Below are 19619 nucleotides of genomic sequence, written 5' to 3' on the forward strand. Positions count from 1 at the left end.
TTCTGGCTTTTGCTGAAGCCTACACACTGGAAACTCCTACGTTCCAACCCCATACTGAGAACTGGAGTGCCATAGACTTGTCTAAGTGTTTCAATTGATAATCTTATGAATGGTTAAAAAGTTTTGGAGTTTTGGAGTCTTGTTCATCTACCAGGCTCTCAGACTTTTCCTACAGCTGAGTGGAAAGCTTGGAAATTTAGGATCACAATGAAAGTGCTGACCAAACCTCAGGCAGGCAGCACTCTGCGGGCCCTATCCTTCTGCAATCAGTGGCTCATTGTGAGCTTTGAGGAGTAAGTCTCCCCATAGTTTTATAGGGAGGACCGTTTACATACCAATTGAATCAGTTGCTTCTTTTTCCTCCTGCTTGCATCTGGCTCTGACAGCATGCAGGGCTCTGGATCTCTCATACATACACAGTCCTATGCACGAGTGGGACATTTAAAAAAAAAAAAAAAGCCTTCCTTGCACCATTCAACTGGAAATGATCATAATTCTTTATCCTGCTGAGTCATCAAGAAAGTATTAATTTTCATGTCTAAGATATGCTTTAAGAGTCAAATTCCAATCTGCTGAATACATGCAAAATGCATTTCTAGATTGGAATGCATGCTTTGGAATAGCAGAAGTTTGTACACAAAGAACAGGTTTCATCAGGAAAACTATTCAAGCCATTGTGGGAGCTTCCCTCATCTACCCACCCTGTCAGAATTGAGTCAGGAAATCTTGATTTTCAAACTTTCTGTGGCTTCCTAGAAAAGAAGAAGAAAGAAAAACCATTTGGGGAAATGCCATAGTAAGGCACTTGTGAATTTTGTATTAAGTTGACCTTGCCTTTTCCCTGTTCAGTCAGGGACTATTTTGACTATTCACAGTAGTCATTTTTAGTGTTTAGAAATAATTACAGTATGTTGATAGTCAGTGAAAGTAAATACATGCTCTGGGTTTGGGCTAAAGGTCAGGTAAATGAGAAATAAACATGGACTTCTGTGTCCTTGAAGGTGTGAAGTGTTGAAACACTACTGAAATTTTGGGGAGGTTGAAGGTTGGCAAAACAAAGCTGTGAGAAAGGCAAAGGAGCCAGGGTTTGGGGACACTATTCACAACAGAAGCCTTTTATTTATGGATGCCTCTTTGTTCTAACAGGGTTATAGCAACCGCTTTGCGCATCTCTCTGGGTATCTTCTCATACATGCACAATTATTATTACCTGTTGACCCCATCCATATCCCCGTTTGGGATGCTATGCCTGAACATGCATACAAACTCACTCACGTCTCACGGGGAAGGAGAGAGGGAGAGAGAGGGAAGACTGAGTGGAAAAATACCAAGATTTGTGCTTGATTATTGGAGATAATTAAGTAGAACCTAAAAATAGTCAGGCCCTTATTTCATATTATGTTCAAAATGATTGAAATTCAAAACTATTCACAGCTGTGCTGGGCGCTGATATACCATACAGAGTTGATTTCAAGCACTTGAATCAATGATAAGCAAATGAAGCAACTCTTTTCTTCTAAGTATAACTTGGGGAGGTACCATGACTCAGAGGCTATTGAATGTGAAATAAAGAGATCGATAATATCATTACCCCCATGACTCTCATCATTTTTTCTGCCAATACTTTTCAATAGGGTGGAGCAATAGGGTCGACACGTCATGTCAGTTTTGTTAAGTCTCTCCCTACAAAGTAGGGATAGTCTTTAAAACTTTTTTGATAGTCTTTAAAACTCAACTTCTTGTTGTATCAGTTAAGCAGACTGAAAGTTTACTATTTTATTGATTTATCTATTGAGAATCCCAAGTAGTGAACAATGCAAAAACTCAGGCTGAAAAGTAAGAGATAGAGGAAAATAGGCTGTATTTCTTTAAAAGCATATATGCAAGGACTTACCCTGCTACTAGAAAGGATGAGAAATGAATCTTAATCCTGTGCTATAAATAACACCAACAATCCCACTGCTTTGAGGGGACTAGTATAACCAACATTACTGAACAGACAGGTATAGACAAAACCATTAGCCTCCCCTTTGTGGTTTTGTTCACATTTTAATTTTATTTTTTTAATAGAGTATGAAAACAATGTTAGATATTGTTTGTGACCCAGCTCAGAGGCCATTCTTTTCATGAAAATTTCCCCGATTCTTCCAATATTCTTTGATGTCTCTTTTGAACACAGACAGTAAGCATGGCAATTCTGCTTCCTCTGTATCATTCTCCATAAGAGATCATTCTGTGTCACCAAAGGGTCTTAACATGGCCACAAACAGAACGTAGAGTATAATAGAGTTAAAATGGCTTTTTGGTCTTTCTTTTCCAGTTGGCTGGATTCTTTGAAAGCCAGGGCTGTGCCATTTGTTTTTATATCAATCACACCTAGCACAGGGCTCTGTCACAGAGCAGGCATTCATTCTTCATTTTATCCAACAAATGCCCATTGATTGTCTAGTATGTGCCAAGTGTGGTAGTCCATGCTGCCAGGAAGGAAAGTGTAATAGCCTTTGAGTGCGGGCATCATTGCTAACCTTACTGTTGTTCTTGGCAGCCTCTACTGTGTTTGTCAGCACCTGGAAGGAAGGACATGCTGCCTTTTATTTATTGTTGTAAATATCCAACAGGTTTTGCACCAAATGCTATTGCATAAATTCCGTATGTTCATAAAGCCAAAAGAGATCACAACTGTCCAGTGTAGAGGCCTCTGCTTTGTAATTTTTGTATGGTTTAACTCTTAACAAATTTTCTTTGGTTAGATTTTTGTCATATATTTTGAGGAACTTGCGTCTGCTTTTCTTACAATTTTGGTTCACATCAAAAGTCTCTGATGAAGCTGTTCTTAAAATTTTGCTTCAACAATGAAGTGCTCCTGCCTAGATTTAATAAAATTTAGAAAGATGGATACAATGAAGTAACAAGGGAAGAAATTAGGACACTTCTTGGAATTAAGCCCCTCACATTCAAACAGGCACTTTTAAGAGATCTTTCCTACATATCAAGAGATTTGCCTATTTCTCAGTTCTTGTCATGATCATTGTCCTCACTGACTTCCTGTGCTTATGAATCAGAAACTTGAGACCTTGCAGAATTCTTCTTAAGAAGTGTACTTTAAAATTGCCGCTTTGACATTACATACCAAAAGCCTTCAAACTCTGCCCTTAAATCCAGCAATTTCACTTTTACATATTTATCTTTAAGAAACAAATAAGGCTTTCTGCAAAGATTTAGTTCTTAATATAATTTGGTAAGTCATAATTTTAAAAACAGGGAATTAATAGAAAAGAGAAAGATAATCCATGTTAGTAAATTATGAACTTGTTAGAATCGAAGTAGAAACTATATACACATAATTATGAACATATGTTCATGGTCTGTTGCCACAAAAAGGAGTTATAAAATAGTATCCATTTTTAATTCTATTTTAATGAAATATATACTAAAATGTGAGAGAAGTCCATAAGAATAAGTAAAAACATATAATCACTAATTATTTCTCAGTGGCAGGATTTTTAAAACTTCTGTCAGGAAGACAGTCTTGATTTTCTTTGTGTGTATTTGTGCTTTTCATTCTATCTTTAATAACAGATGCAATAGAGAATTAAAAGGTAATATTTTAAAATTTCCAAATTTGTAGAAGTCTTAAAAATACAAGTATTTTAGGGCATCTTATATTATGTCTCTCGTTCATGTAAAATAGTACTATAATTTTCCGTGGAAACTTAACCAGCACTATATACTGCGTAGTCCCATTGAGAAACCAAATAAAGTAGATCTTGAGCATGGTAATTACATACTAAATTCTTCAGCTAAATACTTTTTGAGTGCTTTCTATTTTTCAGTCTCATCGCTACATTGCTTGTTCTCATGCAGCTTGCCCTCCAGTAGGGATGACAGAGAACAGTAATAACAACAATTCATGTGAGTGAATTAAATTTCAATTGGCTATGATGAAAAATAACACAGAGTAAAGACGGAGGGAAAGAGAAAGTCTATTGGTGGGGAAGATGATGTGAGTTTTAGTAGTGATGCTTAAGTGTGGTCCTGAGTGAAGAGGGTGAGTGTGAAGACCTGAGAGAGTAAGAAGGCAGGGGAACAGCAAATGCCAACAGGACATGTATAAGAATTAGTGGGTCAGTGATTCTGGACTGAGTGAGTAGAGGAGGAGTAGAGAGGTGTGGAGGTACCAAACCAGGGCACCTTGTCTTTCACTCATTACAAAAATGTTGAGCTTGTTTTAATTGCAATAAAGACTCATCAGAGTTTTAAAGAAGGAAGTAACGTGATAAACAGATACAAAGATCACTATGACTGCTGCATGGCAAATAGACCATGTGGAAGCAAAGATGGAGCAGGGAGAGCAGTTCATTAGAAAAGTCTAGCATGCAGCACTGGGTGTGGTGAAAAAATAATGAATACTGTTTTTCTGAAAATAAATAAATTGAAAAAATTAAAAAAAAAGAAAAAAAGTGGGACGCCTGGGTGGCTCAGTTGGTTAAGCAGCTGCCTTCGGCTCAGGTCATGATCCCAGCGTCCTGGGATCGAGTCCCACATCGGGCTCCTTGCTCAGCGGGGAGCCTGCTTCTCCCTCTGCCTCTGCCTGCCATTCTGTCTGCCTGTGCTCTCTCTCTCTGATAAATAAATAAAATCTTAAAAAAAAAAAAGAAAAAAAGAAAAGTCTAGCTAGGTTGTAACTTGGATGAGGGTGCAGTGGAGCTGGTGTATGGTGATAAGCTTTGAGATGTATTTTGAGGGTGGAGCAGATAGAACTTGTTGATGGATGGGTAAAAGGTGTGAAGAAGAAGAGAAGAATCAATGATATTTTTTAGCTTGATCATTATTAGAAAATGCAAATGAAAAACACATTGAGATCCTACTCATGGCTAGAATTAAGAAGACTAATGAGGCTTAATTTTGGAGAAGATTTGGAGTAATCAACAAAAACACATTACTCTAGGAATGACTATGAATTGGTATGACCACTTTGGAAAATACTTTGGCATCATCTACTAAAGTTCAGTGTGCCTGTACTCTACGACTCAGTGGTTTCACTCTTAGGTCTTAACCTAAGAGAAATATGTATGTATTGGTAAAGGCATATAAAAACCATCCACAGTATCAAAATTCATAATACCTCCAGATGGAGAACAAACCAGGCATCCATCAACAACAGTAGATCGGATGAGTAAACAGAGATTTATTGTTACAATGGATTATTTTAGAATTATGAAAATGAGTTACAGCTACACACATAATACTGAATGAAAAAAAACCCAGAAACGCACAGATGAACACCCATGCACAATAATGTATGATTCTATTTGTAGAAAGCTCAAAAAACTGGAAAAACCATTTATCAGAAGAGTGATCCCACTGAGGGAGAACGGAGGAGATGCTGGTGTGGATGTGTGAAGCACAGAACTTCTGTGATTCTTCTCATGTTCTTCTCTTGGTAGTGGTTTCTTATGATGATTGTGTACTTTCTGGTATATGTTGTATACTTCAAAAATAATGTTTTAAAAATTATAAAACAAAAACAGATATAGAGAATAGGAAGTGAGGAAGAGGAGAGAACGCAGACAAATCTTTCAAGGAGGTTGTGAAAGCAAGAAGTTATGATGGTAATAGGTGATAAGGGGCAATTTTTGTCTTTAATAAAGATGAAAGTGATTACAGAATGCTTGGTTATAGGTGCTGGCGACAATCCAGTAAAAGGATAAGTTGATAATGCAGGAGAGGAAGAGAGGCTAATTTCACCAACTAGATGCTTGAGTAGGTGAGCAGGGATGGAATCTAGCACAGAGGAGGGGTGGACAGATAGGCTTGTGCACAGTTTATCCTTGTAAACAGAGGGACCCCAGGTAGACAGGCACAGAAATAGATATAGTTAGAATGGTAGAGCGATATAGTTAGAAAGGAAAATAAAGCAGTTGGGTTGACTGCTTCTGTTTTCTACTCAAATAAGAAGTGAGGCCAGCAGTTCAGAGTGCACGATGCAGAGCATTGTGAAGATGAGGATGCAGTGAGTTTGGGGGGCAGGACAGTGATTTTCAAGGAGAAATCAGGTAGGACTGCTAGACACTGCTGTGTGGCCACTTGAGCTCTAGGGGTCATACACTGAAGGAAGACATATCAATTGCCAAATTTGGCTGCTTGGATATCTTTCATATGACACAATCTCCATGATCTAAAGTCTGTGCATTTTTCCCATACAGTGGTCTCTCTGGCTTTCATAAGCTTGGTTAACATTTCTTAGCCAAAAGCAGGCATAAGTAACAAAGCAGCATGGGGAATGGGTTACCTCTTGCCTGAGAAATGGGCCTGGGCCGTGGAGGTTTCCCCAACACCCTGACCAGCTGGTTTCCCAGTAAGTTCTGCTGAGAGGTAGCAATGGCAGCATGTTAGGAGGTAGGAGGAGAGGAAAGAAGACTTTTTTCTGGATTCCTCCTCAGATCAGCATCCTATTCTCACTGGCCTCTAAAGCTCCTGCTTCCTGTCCCCAGCTTCTTTTGGCTTGCAGCCACACAGTCTCACCATGTCCGGGGGCCTTGCTTGATCCTGGGGGTTCCCCAGGGCAGTCTCAGTAGCCCCTATGCCCTGACCCTTTGTCACCCACACCCACCAAGCTATGCCATCCCCAGAGATCTGAGCATTTCTTCCTTCATTCTCCTAGCCCTAGGCAGTAGGGGAGAGCGTCTCCCTTTAATTAGGAATCTCTTAGTTTGATCACATCTGCTTTTTGTCCTTTCAGCATCCCAGTACCCATTGAAGTGGATCTCCTGATTTAAATCTCTTCTTTAGGAATATCTAACATGTTCTGCATTCCTGATGAGGGATGGCACTCTAATTGACATATCATCACAAAAAGAAAAAAAAAGACCTAATATTCAGAGATACAGTACTAAACCCCATGGAGTCATCCAAGGATGATGGAAGCAGGTGCATACAGCTGTTAGCTAGCCTTGAACAAAGGAAAACTGGTGGCTACAGAGATCCGGGTGTAGCCCACACGACCCACAGCCAATTCTGGGGACCATAAACTAATTCTGAGGACAAGACAAGAGGTGACAAGAGAGGGGTCCTGACACTTTGATGCTGACTGGTTAGGAAATCACTGTCCTGTTCTGGTCTGATCCACTGTTCCTGAAACTGTCAGCACCAAATTCATAGAAACAGTTCCTTTTTCCACATTCTGATTTTATCAGTTCATTTGCTAGCTAATTAAACTAAGAGGTCACAAGAACAAGGCAGTTAAAATGAACAGCTTCAGAAGTCCGAAATGATTCCTGTGAAGTGTTTGACTCAACTAGAGAAGGCAATTGTGCCCATGGACTAAAAGTAACCTGTTTGGCATGGATATTCAATGGACTAAGGGCATCAGGAAGAACATTCTACAGAGAAGATGGGGGTACTATTCGGAGAGGAGAGCTTTGGCTTATCAGACTTACGATGATGAGTCTCCTTCCTGGAGAGATGGTGAACCCTGACATTGAATGGAATGAGCGAAGGCAGAACTGATCAGAGATACACATGTCAGGTAGAGTGACAGGCTAGATGCCTGGGAAGGCCTTTTCCAACAGAGTCTGTGATTCAATCACAAGTACCATATAATGAACAATGGGCTCAAGTAGAGGCTCGGTGACCCCTCAATTGGGGAGGGTAAGCTAGATATGTTCTAAGGGTTCCTCTCATTTAAAGTACCCCATCTAGACAATGGAATACCCTAGAATACACCCAGATAAATTAGGTGTTTCTAAATATGTATTGTGATGTTGTTTATAATGTCACATTATAAACTTTTAATAAAAACATGAACTTTTTTTAGGACAAATTTTGCAGAGCTTCACACACCATCATGCACATAATAGACATTCGATAAATGTGTTAATTAATGAAAGAAAATAGCAACTGCAAAGTAGACAGATCTAAAGGGATGTGGGACACAGTCCCACTCACAGGCTGGCACTGTTGCCTTGAAGAATCCCAGAGGTGGAGCCATGCAGAGGCAGGTATCTGGCAGAGGCACATGCAGAGACAGGTATCTGGCAGAGGCACATGCAGAGACGGGTAACTGGCAGAGGAGGAAGGCCCTGATCCTGACCTGAACCTTCTTCTCTGACCTGAACCATGTAAACCACTGGGGTGTGACTCTACCTGTTTGACCCTGAGGGTGAGTGACTGGACATCCCATGTTTTAGGTCTTGAAAGTCCTCATCAGGTCATGACAAATGAGGTGTTTTTCTCACTTTGGGGACATCTTAGTTCCCTGAATTTTCTGGGCACAGTACCAGATGTTTGAGGACCGCCCCTTTACTTGTGACTTTCCCAGGGGTCTCATGGGAAGCAAGACAGGAAAAGAATAACTAAAAAAACTTCTCCCAGCCTGCTTTTTTCTCTTCTTTTCATGAAGTATTCAGGATAAACTGTTGGCAAAAGGGGCAGCATGTGGGGTTTGGGATCTGAAAAATCAGAATCGAAGTAGGAGTTGGTGTTTTTCTTGCTCAACAAAGCTGTCCTGGACACATGGCCTATGGGGAAGGCATTTGTTTGTCATTCAATCTGCACATCACAGCTAAGTACATGTCAAGTGTAAAATGAGATTTTCTAGTAATGACAAGTAAATGTGGAAATTGGAAACGAAGAACTGAAGGCCGCTGAAAAAAGTGGAAACATTTGGGTTCATAGATTGACATCCAACTTATATCTCACAAAGGCCTGATTCCTTCTGGTTTACCAAGATGTTTCCTTATGAGATATCAGTGTTCCTTCATGATGGTTTCACTGGTGGGCATGCACACCTGGCTGCCAGAGCCATGTGTCAGCCTGGGCTGTGGCTTACACACACACACACACACACACACACACACACACATAAACACACACACTGGAAAGGATAAATACATGGTGTGCCACAATCCTGCACAGCATTCTCTGGGCTGCTCCATGGAGCATGGATCCAGGCTCTGAGCAATGCTATATCACTTGGGATGGCCTGTGGACTCTTATTTGTACATGCATCAATATCTTCTCCACCACCTCGGAAGGCTACACAACCAAAACCAAGTATTCAGAGAATCACACTCGCAAAACTCAAAGTGACTTAGAGACTCTCCAGGTGCAGCTTGTTTACTTTACATCCAAAAGGCCAGGTAGGGTGATTTCTTTCCACAGAAGGTAGGCAGTCAACTGCTTACCTTTCCCTGTACCATTTAGTTATAATCCAAGGCCCAGGATGGGCTTGAGATGGTGATTGAAAACAAGACAGGCAGGCCTCAGACCACATCTTAACATCTTTTTAAAAAGATATATATATTCTTTTTTGAAAGATTTTTATTTATTTATTTGACAGAGAGAGAGATCACAAGTAGGCAGAGAAGCAGGCAGAGGGTGGGGGAAGTAGGCCCCCTGTTGAGCAGAGAGCCCGATGTGATGTGGTGCTCCATCCCAGGATCCTGGGATCTCCACCCAAGCAGAAGGCAGAGGCTTAACCCACTGAGCCACCCAGGTGCTCCTACATCTGAGCATCTTTAACACCAAAAACATTGTCCTCAAATTCAGATGAACAGGTGCACCATTGCCCATCTTGGTTTCCCAACCAGTCTTTCTCCCTCCCTCTCTCTCTCTCCATCCCTCTTTCTTTCCTTCCTTCCTGCATTTCTCTCTCCCTCTTTCTCTCTCTTTCTGTATGTCTCTTCTTCTTCTGGCAGGGATGTAGAATTGGATTGGAAAATCATAATGAAGTGTATACTGGTAACTTCTGCACTATCTGTCACCTTAGCTAAGCATGTACAATTGGACCCTCTTGAGTGTTTCTTAACTTCAGAGACAGATTTTCACAGGAAAACGCCAGATCCAATGAAGGGCAGCCGTTGTGTCTAAGGTAATAACATGGAGTGAAAAGACTGGATGTTCTTCTTCAAGTTTCTGCCTTATTCTGATTTCTGGTCTCAGGGCAGGAGCCAAATTGTCCTGCCTGGGATAGTGACAGCTGAGAAACCATGACACTTTACTTGCATGGTTCACCATGGAGCCTGTCAGCCTCATCCGATGAGGCACCTCTGACTTAATTATTCAATAAGTAAGGAATGCTGAGAAAGGATTTTCGTAGCTAACAGTGTTTTAAGGTGATGCCAACTTTATAAGGAAAATGCAATTTTTAAACATCTATTTTAAAATGTCACATCTCTTTGATTTTCTTATTGGTTTTTAAAAGAGTGTCCTTCAGAGAGTAATAGATGGTTGAAATTGGGAGAAAAAGGCATTATTGTTTCAATCTTAAAAACCAATAATTCTAGAGAGGCATATACAAGAATTACAGGCAGACTTAGGACCACTCTTTACCTGCTAAATAGGAATATTTTACAGATTTTAATTCAGAGCTATTTGCAAATACTTCAGAGGGTTCATGCCATTGATTATTTGCATCTATTGGAGAAAGTTTTTTTTTAATATATAAATCCCAAGAATCTTTTTTTTTAAAGATTTTATTTATTTATTTGACAGAAATCACAAGTAGGCAGAGAGGCAGGCAGAGAGGGGGGGGGAGCAGGCTCCCCGCTGAGAAGGGAGCCTGATGTGGGGCTCGATCTCAGGACCCCGGGATCATGATCTGAGCTGAAGGCAGAGGCTTTAACCCACTGAGCCACCCAGGCGCCCCAATCCCAAGAATCTTTACCATAAATGTATATGAAAATATATGTCAGACTAACTTCTATCACTTTTATTTTTCTTCTCCTAGAAGGGAACATCTCTGTTCCTGTAATTTATTCACAACATTTAATTTATAAGCTTGTTCATTTTAAGTGGGATCACCTGTCAGTGGAAGGTTGAATTTGGAAGCTCACTCTGAAGAGAGGTTTCTCCACAAAATGCAAACTGATTTAGTGTTTCCTGGGCTCATCTGCATTTGCTGGAGGTTTTGTGGTTGTTTTTTGTTGTCATGTATTTTCCACTGCTTGGTCTTTTGACATAACTTTCTGCCCACTTCCCTTGTTAAAAAATGGCAACACCAAGACCCACCCAGAAGACTAATTCCTCATCCTGCACTCAGTGACTTGCATTGGTCCTAGTGAACTTTGAGTCAGCCTGTCTTTTGACCACCTTGGGAGTGATACAGAACACATTTCCCTACAGCTTTCTAATTTTGACAGCATGGCTTGCCTTGGCCAAGGACAGGGAGGAGGTCTGGCTCCCATAGGAAGCCTCATGCAAATGTGAGCCCAACACATATGCTGGGGACACCAGGTGTCAGTGAAGAGCCACAACTCTGTGAAATAGAAATTTTGATTCCTAGACTTAGAATGAATAATCTGAGAAAAAGTAAGGATTGATTTCTATTTCTTTTTCTATAAAACTATATAAAACTCTCCAACCGAAGTGATCTCATTTTCTTAGGCCCTCTCTCGCCTTTCTTGCTCTATGTCCACCATCTTTAGAATAAAAACTTCCTTAGGATTTTCTAAATCTTTTAGAAAACCAGGAGGTACCATGAGTAATCTTGGGTCACAAGAAGGCAGCTTGCAACTCTCCACATTTGTGCCTGGGTTTTCCTTTTGTGTAATTACTATTATTATTTTTAAGATTTTATTTATATATTTGAGACAAAGAGAAAGAGCACAAGTGGGGAGAAGGATCAGAGGGAGAGGGAGAGGCCGACTCCCCACTGAACAGAGAAGGCCTTGATCTCAAGACCCTGAGATCATGACCTGAGCTATAAGCAGACGCTTAACCAACTGAGGCACCCAAGTTCCCCTCCTCTTGCATAATTATGCTAAGAGGCGGCCAAGTTGTTCTGGAGATAAGTACCAGATTCTTTGATAGAGATTTAGTTTGATGCTGCCTCCAAATTTGTGTCCTCATTGACAGACCATTTCCTAATACATATCTCTGGCCCTGTAATGCTGGTTACTGGGCATTCACTGATGCAAAGATGGAACAGAGCTCCAAGGAGTTTGGAGATCATCTAGTTTCGATGGTGACCTTTACATTTGAGAAGTGGGGGCCCAGAGACATTAAATGACCTGCACAAGGTCTCACAGCAAGGAAGTGAGTGACCAAAGCCAGATCCTCCCTCTGTAGCCTGTGGTCTTTCACCACTAAAGACAGTCGTCTGCAGCTAATTTATACATCTTGTTTTCTCCAGGCTTTACTCATCTGTTTCTGTGCTAACACACCACTTTCTCTTTCTTCCAATTTGCTTTCTAGCATTTGTGAATCACACACTATGGATCTCTTTGACCCTTTTCTCAAACTCCTTGGACCAAAGCTATTCTAGTGCAGAGCCAGGATTGGCCAGACATTCACAAAGAAACGGGTTCCTGGCTACCAGTACACGCTCCATTTTTCTTTTCCTTTAATATGCCCCCCACCTCTCTAATTAATGTGCTCAGTCTAAACTAATGTGCTATTTGCTATAAAATGTTATAAGGACACTGTAGAGATTCCTGGACCAACTAGATCAAATCTCAAGTTAGAGCATGGCCCAGAATGGGACACCGACATGCATGCACATAGGGAAAGACATAGCCAAGGCTCTAAATGAGATCAAAACAAAATGAGCATGTTATAATATGTTAACTGATTCACAAAATCTATTTAGTTATAGGATAGACAAATTGCCAGGAAACTGCTTATTTAGAACATGGCTATCCATCCACCCATTCATGCACCTCTGCACCCACTGGTCTGTCTGATCTTCTTGCTGCTAGAAAAGATTTGAATAGCAGAGCCTAAGGAAACATCTGGGCAGATAAGCGACAGTCTAACTGATGAGGTTATCAAACAAGACAGCGAAACACAAAAATATTAATCTGAAAATATTCGTTATGTAAAACTTAGTAGTACATAAACAATGTATTATTAAATATTGACATTTTTTCTTCTATGATTTTAAAACCAATATTGTAGTAATCTACCATTTCCTTTTAATATCTCTCTGTTTCTTAATGTCAGAAGGAAATGATAGAGATTACCCTCATATTCAAATATGTGTATGAATATTATTAGAAAGAGAGAGAACTAGGATTTTTTTTTCAAGGTTTTTGAAAGTACTCTATCACACAAGCCAGAAAAACCCGGTTGCCTCTATTTTCATTCTGACCAAACGTAAAATCATCGAAATATTTTTCCTACTCAGATAGCAGCTTGAAAGCAAAAAATAAAATAAAATAAAATAAAATAAAAATTGTCTCTGCAAATTAGCTTTCACAAGTAATCGTGAAGAAGAAAATACTCATCATTCACAAATTCTCATGTCAAAGAGCAGACACAGAATAGGGACCACCATGGTCTCGGTCAATAAAGGGCATTAGCACAGTTTTTGGATTGCGACACAAACAGCCAGTCTCCCCAGAGTCAGAAACCAAATTGCAAGCCCTTACCTTGGAGGGCCTGTAAGCTATGAGTCTGTACGATAATGCAGAGCTGCAGGACCAGCTGTGGCGCACTTTCCAGAAAGGTGGCTAGCAAGTGCAGCATACTCACATCTGCATACTCATACACCATTTTCCAGTAAAACCTCCACCGGTCATTCTCCCCACTCTGTCGACTTCGAATGCCTAAGTAGATGGTGTGGAAATATCTAGAAAGAAAACATGGAGGAGAAGAGAGCAATGAGTGTTGATTTATAATTCAAACACCAAGGCCGCTTTTCTTTTCTGCAAGCCACTATAGACAAGCACCCAAGAAACAGTTGCTTTAGTGGCTTATGCATGTTAAGACCCAAAGAGAACGGCTTAGCAAGTACCCTTTTTCTCAAATGTGCGCTTTGAGAAGTCCTTGCAATCTTCAGCTTCGTTAAAGGCAATCCACTGACCTGAAATGAGGTGAAATGTGTCAGAAACTCAGGTATTGGCGCACCTGGGTGGCTCAGTGGGTTAAGCCTCTGCCTTCAGCTCAGCTCATGATCTCAGGGTCCTGGGATCGAGTCCCACGTCGGGCTCTCTGCTCGGCAGGGAGCCTGCTTCATCCTCTCTCTACCTGCCTCTCTGCCTACTTGTGATCACTCTCTCTCTCTGTCAAATAAATAAATAAAACCTTTAAAAAAAAAAAAAAGAAACTCAGGTATAGAAGGGATTTGCCACTTCAACAATCTACACACGCCCTTTCTGTTCAGTTTCTTTATGTGCTCAGTGGTACTCAGGAGATGGATTTCTCTTAGGGCACAATGCAAGTCTAAAGTATTAGAGTGCATGTGCTTTTAAACACTCTTGATGTCTTCTAAAAACTGTTTTATTATTAAAAATTTCAAACATATACAAAAAGAGAAAAAATAGTGTATTGAGTTCACTATATGCATCAACCAAATTAATTATTGGTAATGTATGCACAATACATACATTATTTTTTATTTATACCTTCACTTACTCACTGCCACCAGATAATCTTTGTTTTTAAAGATTTTGTTTTATTTATTTGACAGAGAGATCACAAGTAGGCAGTGCAGCAGGCAGAGAGAGAGGTGTAAGCAGGCTCCCCGCTGAGCAGAAAGCCTGATGCAGGGTCTGAGCCCAGGACCCTGAGATCACGACCCAAGCTGAAGGCAGAGGCCTAACCCCCTGAGCCCCCCCACCAGATAATCTTGAAGCAAATCCTAAGCATCATGTTATTTCATCTGAAAGTATTTTATTTAAAATAATTGACAAACATAAATGCAATACCATTATAACATTACAAATAAGTATAATTTAATATTATAAAAAATACCCAGTTTTCATATTTTCCTGATTATCTTATTTTCTTTAGAGTTTATTTGAAATACTTTCCAAACAAGACCTATATGTGATGATTATTTGATATGTATCTTAAGTCTCTTTTACACACCATTATTCCTCTTTCATTTTTTTTTTTTCCATTTCCCACCTATTTCTCACTGTCTTGGTTTTGATGATTGCATACATGTGGTATGGTTACATTCATCCTTTCTGTTTTCTTCAGTTAGTGTTGGTCAGATTCAAGTTTTTTTCTTTTCTTTAATTTATTTATTTGACAGCAAGAGACACAGAGAGAGAGGGAACAGAAGCAGAGGGAGTGGAAGAGGGAGAAACAGGCTTCCCCATGAGCAGAGAGCTGATGTAGGGGTCGATCCCAGGACCTTGGAATCATGACCTGAGCCAAAGGCAGATGCTTAGCAAAAGCCACCCAGGCTGCCCCAGATTCAAATTAGATCATTTTTTATTAGGTGATGTTGAGTACTTTCTTGAGGAGATCCTAATATTCTCCTATATGATGTCATCATCCACTAATGATCATTTCCTAGATCCATTCATTCATTAGTGGTTGTGAAATGGTGATATTTTGAGTCTACCACCCTTTAAAAATTTTTCAAAGTTTTTGTGTAAATTTCAGTTAGTAAACCTACAGTGTAATATTAGTTTCAGGTGTACAACACAGTGATTCAACAATTCCATACAATACCCAGTGCTCATCACGACAAGGGCACTCCTTAATCCCCATCACCTATTTAACCCATCTCCCCACCCACCTGCCCCATGGTAACCATCAGTTTGTTTTCTATAGTTGAGAGTATGTTTCTTGGTTTGTTCCTCTCTTTTTTTCCTTTGCTCCTTTGCTCTGTTTCTTAAATTCCACATATGAGTGAAATCATGTGGTTTCTATCTTTCCATGATTGACTTTTTTTTTCTTAATGTAATACTTTCTAGCTCCATCCGCATTGTTGCAAATGGCAAGATTTCATTCTTTTTTATGGCTGAGTAATATTCGTGTGTGTGTGTGTGCAAATGATATATATATATATATATATATATATACTTATCACATCTCCTTTATCCATTCATCAGTCGATGGACACTTTGGTTGCTTCCGTAATTTGGCTAGTCTAGATAATGGTGCTATAAATATGTACATGTATGCCTTTGAATTAGTAGTTTTGCATTCTTGGGTAAATACCTAGTAGTGCAATTGCTGGATCATAGGATAGTTCTATTTTAACTTTTTGAGGAAGCTCTATTCTGTTTTCCAGAGTGGCGGAAGCTCTATTCTGTTTTCCAGAGTGGCGAAAGCTCTATTCTGTTTTCCAGAGTGGCGGAAGCTCTATTCTGTTTTCCAGAGTGGCGGCACCACTCTGGAATGCACCAGTTTTGCATTCCCAACAATAGTGGAAGAAGTTTCCCATTCTCTGCATCCTTGCCAACACCTGTTGATTCTTGCAGATTTTAGCCATTTTCTGTGAGTTTATAGTTTAGATTTTCATTTCCCTGATGATGAGTGATGTTGAGCATTGTTTCATGTGTCTCTTGGGCATCTCTTTGTCTTCTTTGGAAAAATGTTTATTCATGCCCTCTGCCCATTTTTAATTGGATTATTTGGTTTTTGGGTGCTGACATTTTTAAGTTCTTTATATATTTTGGATACTAACCCTTAATCAGATATATCATTTGCAAATATCTTCTCCCATTCCATAGGTTGCCTTTTAGTTTTGTTGATGGTTTCCTTCACTGTGTGAAAGCTTTTTATCTTGATGAAGTCACCATAGTTTGTTTTTGCTTTTGTTTCCCTTGCCTCAGGAGACATATCTAGAAAGAAGTTGATATGGTTGATGTCAGAGACATTACTGCCTGTGTTCTCCTCTAGGATTTTTATTGTTTCATCCCTCATACTTAGACTTTAATCCATTTTGAACTTATTTTTGTGTATGGTGTAAGAAAATGGTCCAGTTTCATTCTTTTGAATGTTGCTGTCCAGTTTTCCCAACACCATTTATTGAAGAAACTGTCTTTTTCCCATTGGATAGTCTTCCCTGTTTTGACCATATAGTTGTGCGTTTATCTGTGGGTTTTCTTTTATTGTGTTCCATTGATCTATGTGTCTCTTTTTATGACAGTACCATACTGTTTTGATTACTAAAGCTTTGTAATATAACTTGAAGTCCAGAATTGTGTTGCTTTCAGCTTTCTGTTTCTTTTTCAAGGTTGCTTTGAAATAAAGCAACTCATATCACTTTTGTTGTTGTTGTTGTTGTTGTTGGCTGTTATGTCAATGACTCTGCAGTATGTTTGGTGGTCTGAAGCTTATTCTCTAGTAGATCCACTAAGAAAAGGTGCATTGGAACAATATTCTTAGAATTCTTGCATATTTATAACAGCATGTGGTTACCAATCTTGACTTGCATGGGGATAAGTTTTCATCTACTAAGAGGACCCTGAAGTCGCACAATTTTTTATGAAAATTGGTGCCCATTTCTAGAACTTCACCTACCAGATGTAAAGGTTTTGTGATACCAAGATGAGAGGATGAAAAAAGCAGAATATCTGGGGAAATCTTTGCATTGGAGAGTCAGGTTGGATGGCTGTAAATCCATGCATATTCCATATAAAATTGAAGATCTGCAATTTATTTATTTTAGTCTATTAAATCTATTATTTCATTGCTTACTAGCATGAAGTTTTGTCATGGAAGTTTGATAAAAATCTAATATTCTTTCTCTTGTAAAGAACTTGAATTTTTGTTTAGATGTCTCAGGAATATTTGGTTCTTTTTGAAGACCTATGGTTTTCTTAGGATATATCTTGATATGGGCTGTTCTGCATCAAGTTTCCCTTTATTATGTAGTTTCAAGTTTCAATATGTTGTTTCAAGCCTTCTTTATTTATAGTATTGAGTATTGTTGTTGTTGTTGTTCCATTACTTTGGTATTCTTCTTTGAGGACTCCTATTCTTTTAAGTTGCACCTTCTTTATCTTCTGTATTAATCAATTTCCCTGAATGCTTTTGATCTTAAATAGCTTACTGATGTAATTTTTTCCCTTCCTTTCTACTTTCTATTTATCTTCAAGCTATGGTATTTGAGGGTCATCACAGTCCTACTAGTAGAGTTTTCATTTCTGAGCTTCTTTAAAAAAAAAATAGAATTCTATATTGGGTTATATCATCTTTCTTGTCAAATCTTACATTTTTCTATACATTTCTTTTAAATTTTTTCTAATTCTAATTTATACTATTCTTTCATAACTTTTTAATTCTCCTAATTTCTTTCAACTCATTTTGAAATATTTGTTTATGGTTTTTATCTGTTTTCTATGTATTTTCTTGGTATGGTTTCATTATCTGTAAGAACATCGTCATTTTTTTTTCTTTTTTTTTTTTTAAGATTTTATTCTATTTGAGAGAGAGAGAGAGAGAGCATGAGAGGAGAGAGGTCAGCAGGAGAAGCAGACTCCCTGCCAAACAGGGAGCCCTATCTGGGACTCGATCCCAGGACTCCAGGATCATGACCAGAGCTGAAGGCAGTTGTCCAACAAGCTAAGCCACCCAGGTGCCCCCATCAATATTTTTTCTATTCTCTTTTCCTTATAATAGTTTTGATTTTTTTCTCATTTCTGAGTTTAAAAATGAGTTAGTTTAGTTTTTATATAGTTTTAGGAGGTATAAGGGGGCCAGGATGGTGTAGCTCTTGTCATAGCTCCAGAGGTCATTCCTCTTTTATTCTCATGAGTGACAAAAAAGAATATCATTTGTCAATTTTCTGACATCAGCTGCCTCTGTTCTCCTGCCCCTTTCTTTGAAGTTGGACCTTCTCCTTTATTTCTCATGGCTGTCCTTGTCCTGCTCAAGTTGGAGTCTAATCCCAGCAGATTCTCTTCAATGTGGAGCCGTGTTTTGGAAGGGTCTTCAGTCTGTGTAATGAGACTGCTCCAAAAGCTTCAGATGTTATTTCATTACAGTCCCTGTGGACTCACACTTGCATTGGATCATTGAGAACACATTTCTAGGTCCTTCTCCTAGAAGGCACACTGCACTTTCCAGTGATTGGCTGTAGTTTTTTTCTATTCTCAAGTCCTTCCCTCTGCCACTTCCTGCATAGTTGCCGACATCACAAGGCTCTTAAGAGCTGTCCCTCATTTGTTCCTTGGTAATTAGGGTATATCTCAGCACTGAGTTTTATTTGCAGGTATTGTTCACGATCCTTCAATTTTGCTCTATTTTAATGGGATCATTTTGGTAGGTTCAAAAACTATGCTGCCACTGCCACTGTATTTACAGAACAGGAGCATTTTAGAACAAAACAAAACAAAAACAGATTAATCATTCCCTTGGGTCTCAGATTGCGCTCTGTCAATTATAAGATGAAATTTTTAGAGTGCTGTTTACAGGAACTTTTATGAACAGATCACTGTGTTCTCACCACTCCACTGCTGCAGCTTGTGATCACCCCAGAGCAAACTGCTGGCACATCCTTTCTTTTTTTTTTTAAAGATTTTATTTATTTGACAGATCACAAGTAGGCAGAGAGGCAGGCAGAGAGAGAGGAGGAAGCAGGCCCCCTGCTGAGCAGAGAGCCCAATGCGGGGCTCGATCCCAGGACCCTGGGACCATGACCCGAGCTGAAAGCAGAGGCTTTAACCCACTGAGCCACCCAGGTGCCCCGGCACATCCTTTCTTAGACTTCCATACATTTTCATAAGCACCTTTTTTTCTTGGAATATCTTTTCTGCTTCTTTGACTGGAAACTCATTTTTGAACTGACAGTATCTGTTCAGTCACTATCAATAATCACTCCCTCTTTCCATGCTCTCCCGGTTTGTATTAATTTGCTAGAACAAAGTATGACAAACTGGTAGCCTAAATATCAGAAATGTATTGTCTCCCAGTTCTGGAGGCTAGAAATCCAT

General features: G+C 39.4%; 1 protein-coding gene across 3 annotated transcripts in view; it reads right to left on the reverse strand.

Annotated features, from left to right (window-relative positions):
- The window catches only part of XKR4 (XK related 4), a 442846-nt gene that overhangs the window by 171903 nt on the left and 251324 nt on the right, over window positions 1–19619 (reverse strand). For all 3 annotated transcript variants that reach the window (XM_082719220.1, XM_082719219.1, XM_082719218.1), the window contains exon 2: window positions 13371–13570. In XM_082719220.1, the coding sequence (XP_082575346.1) occupies window positions 13371–13570 (200 nt within the window). The remainder of the gene's footprint in view (window positions 1–13370; window positions 13571–19619) is intronic.

The sequence above is a fragment of the Mustela nivalis genome (assembly GCF_964662115.1).
Source record: "Mustela nivalis genome assembly, chromosome: 2".
NCBI classification, from domain to species: domain Eukaryota; kingdom Metazoa; phylum Chordata; class Mammalia; order Carnivora; family Mustelidae; genus Mustela; species Mustela nivalis.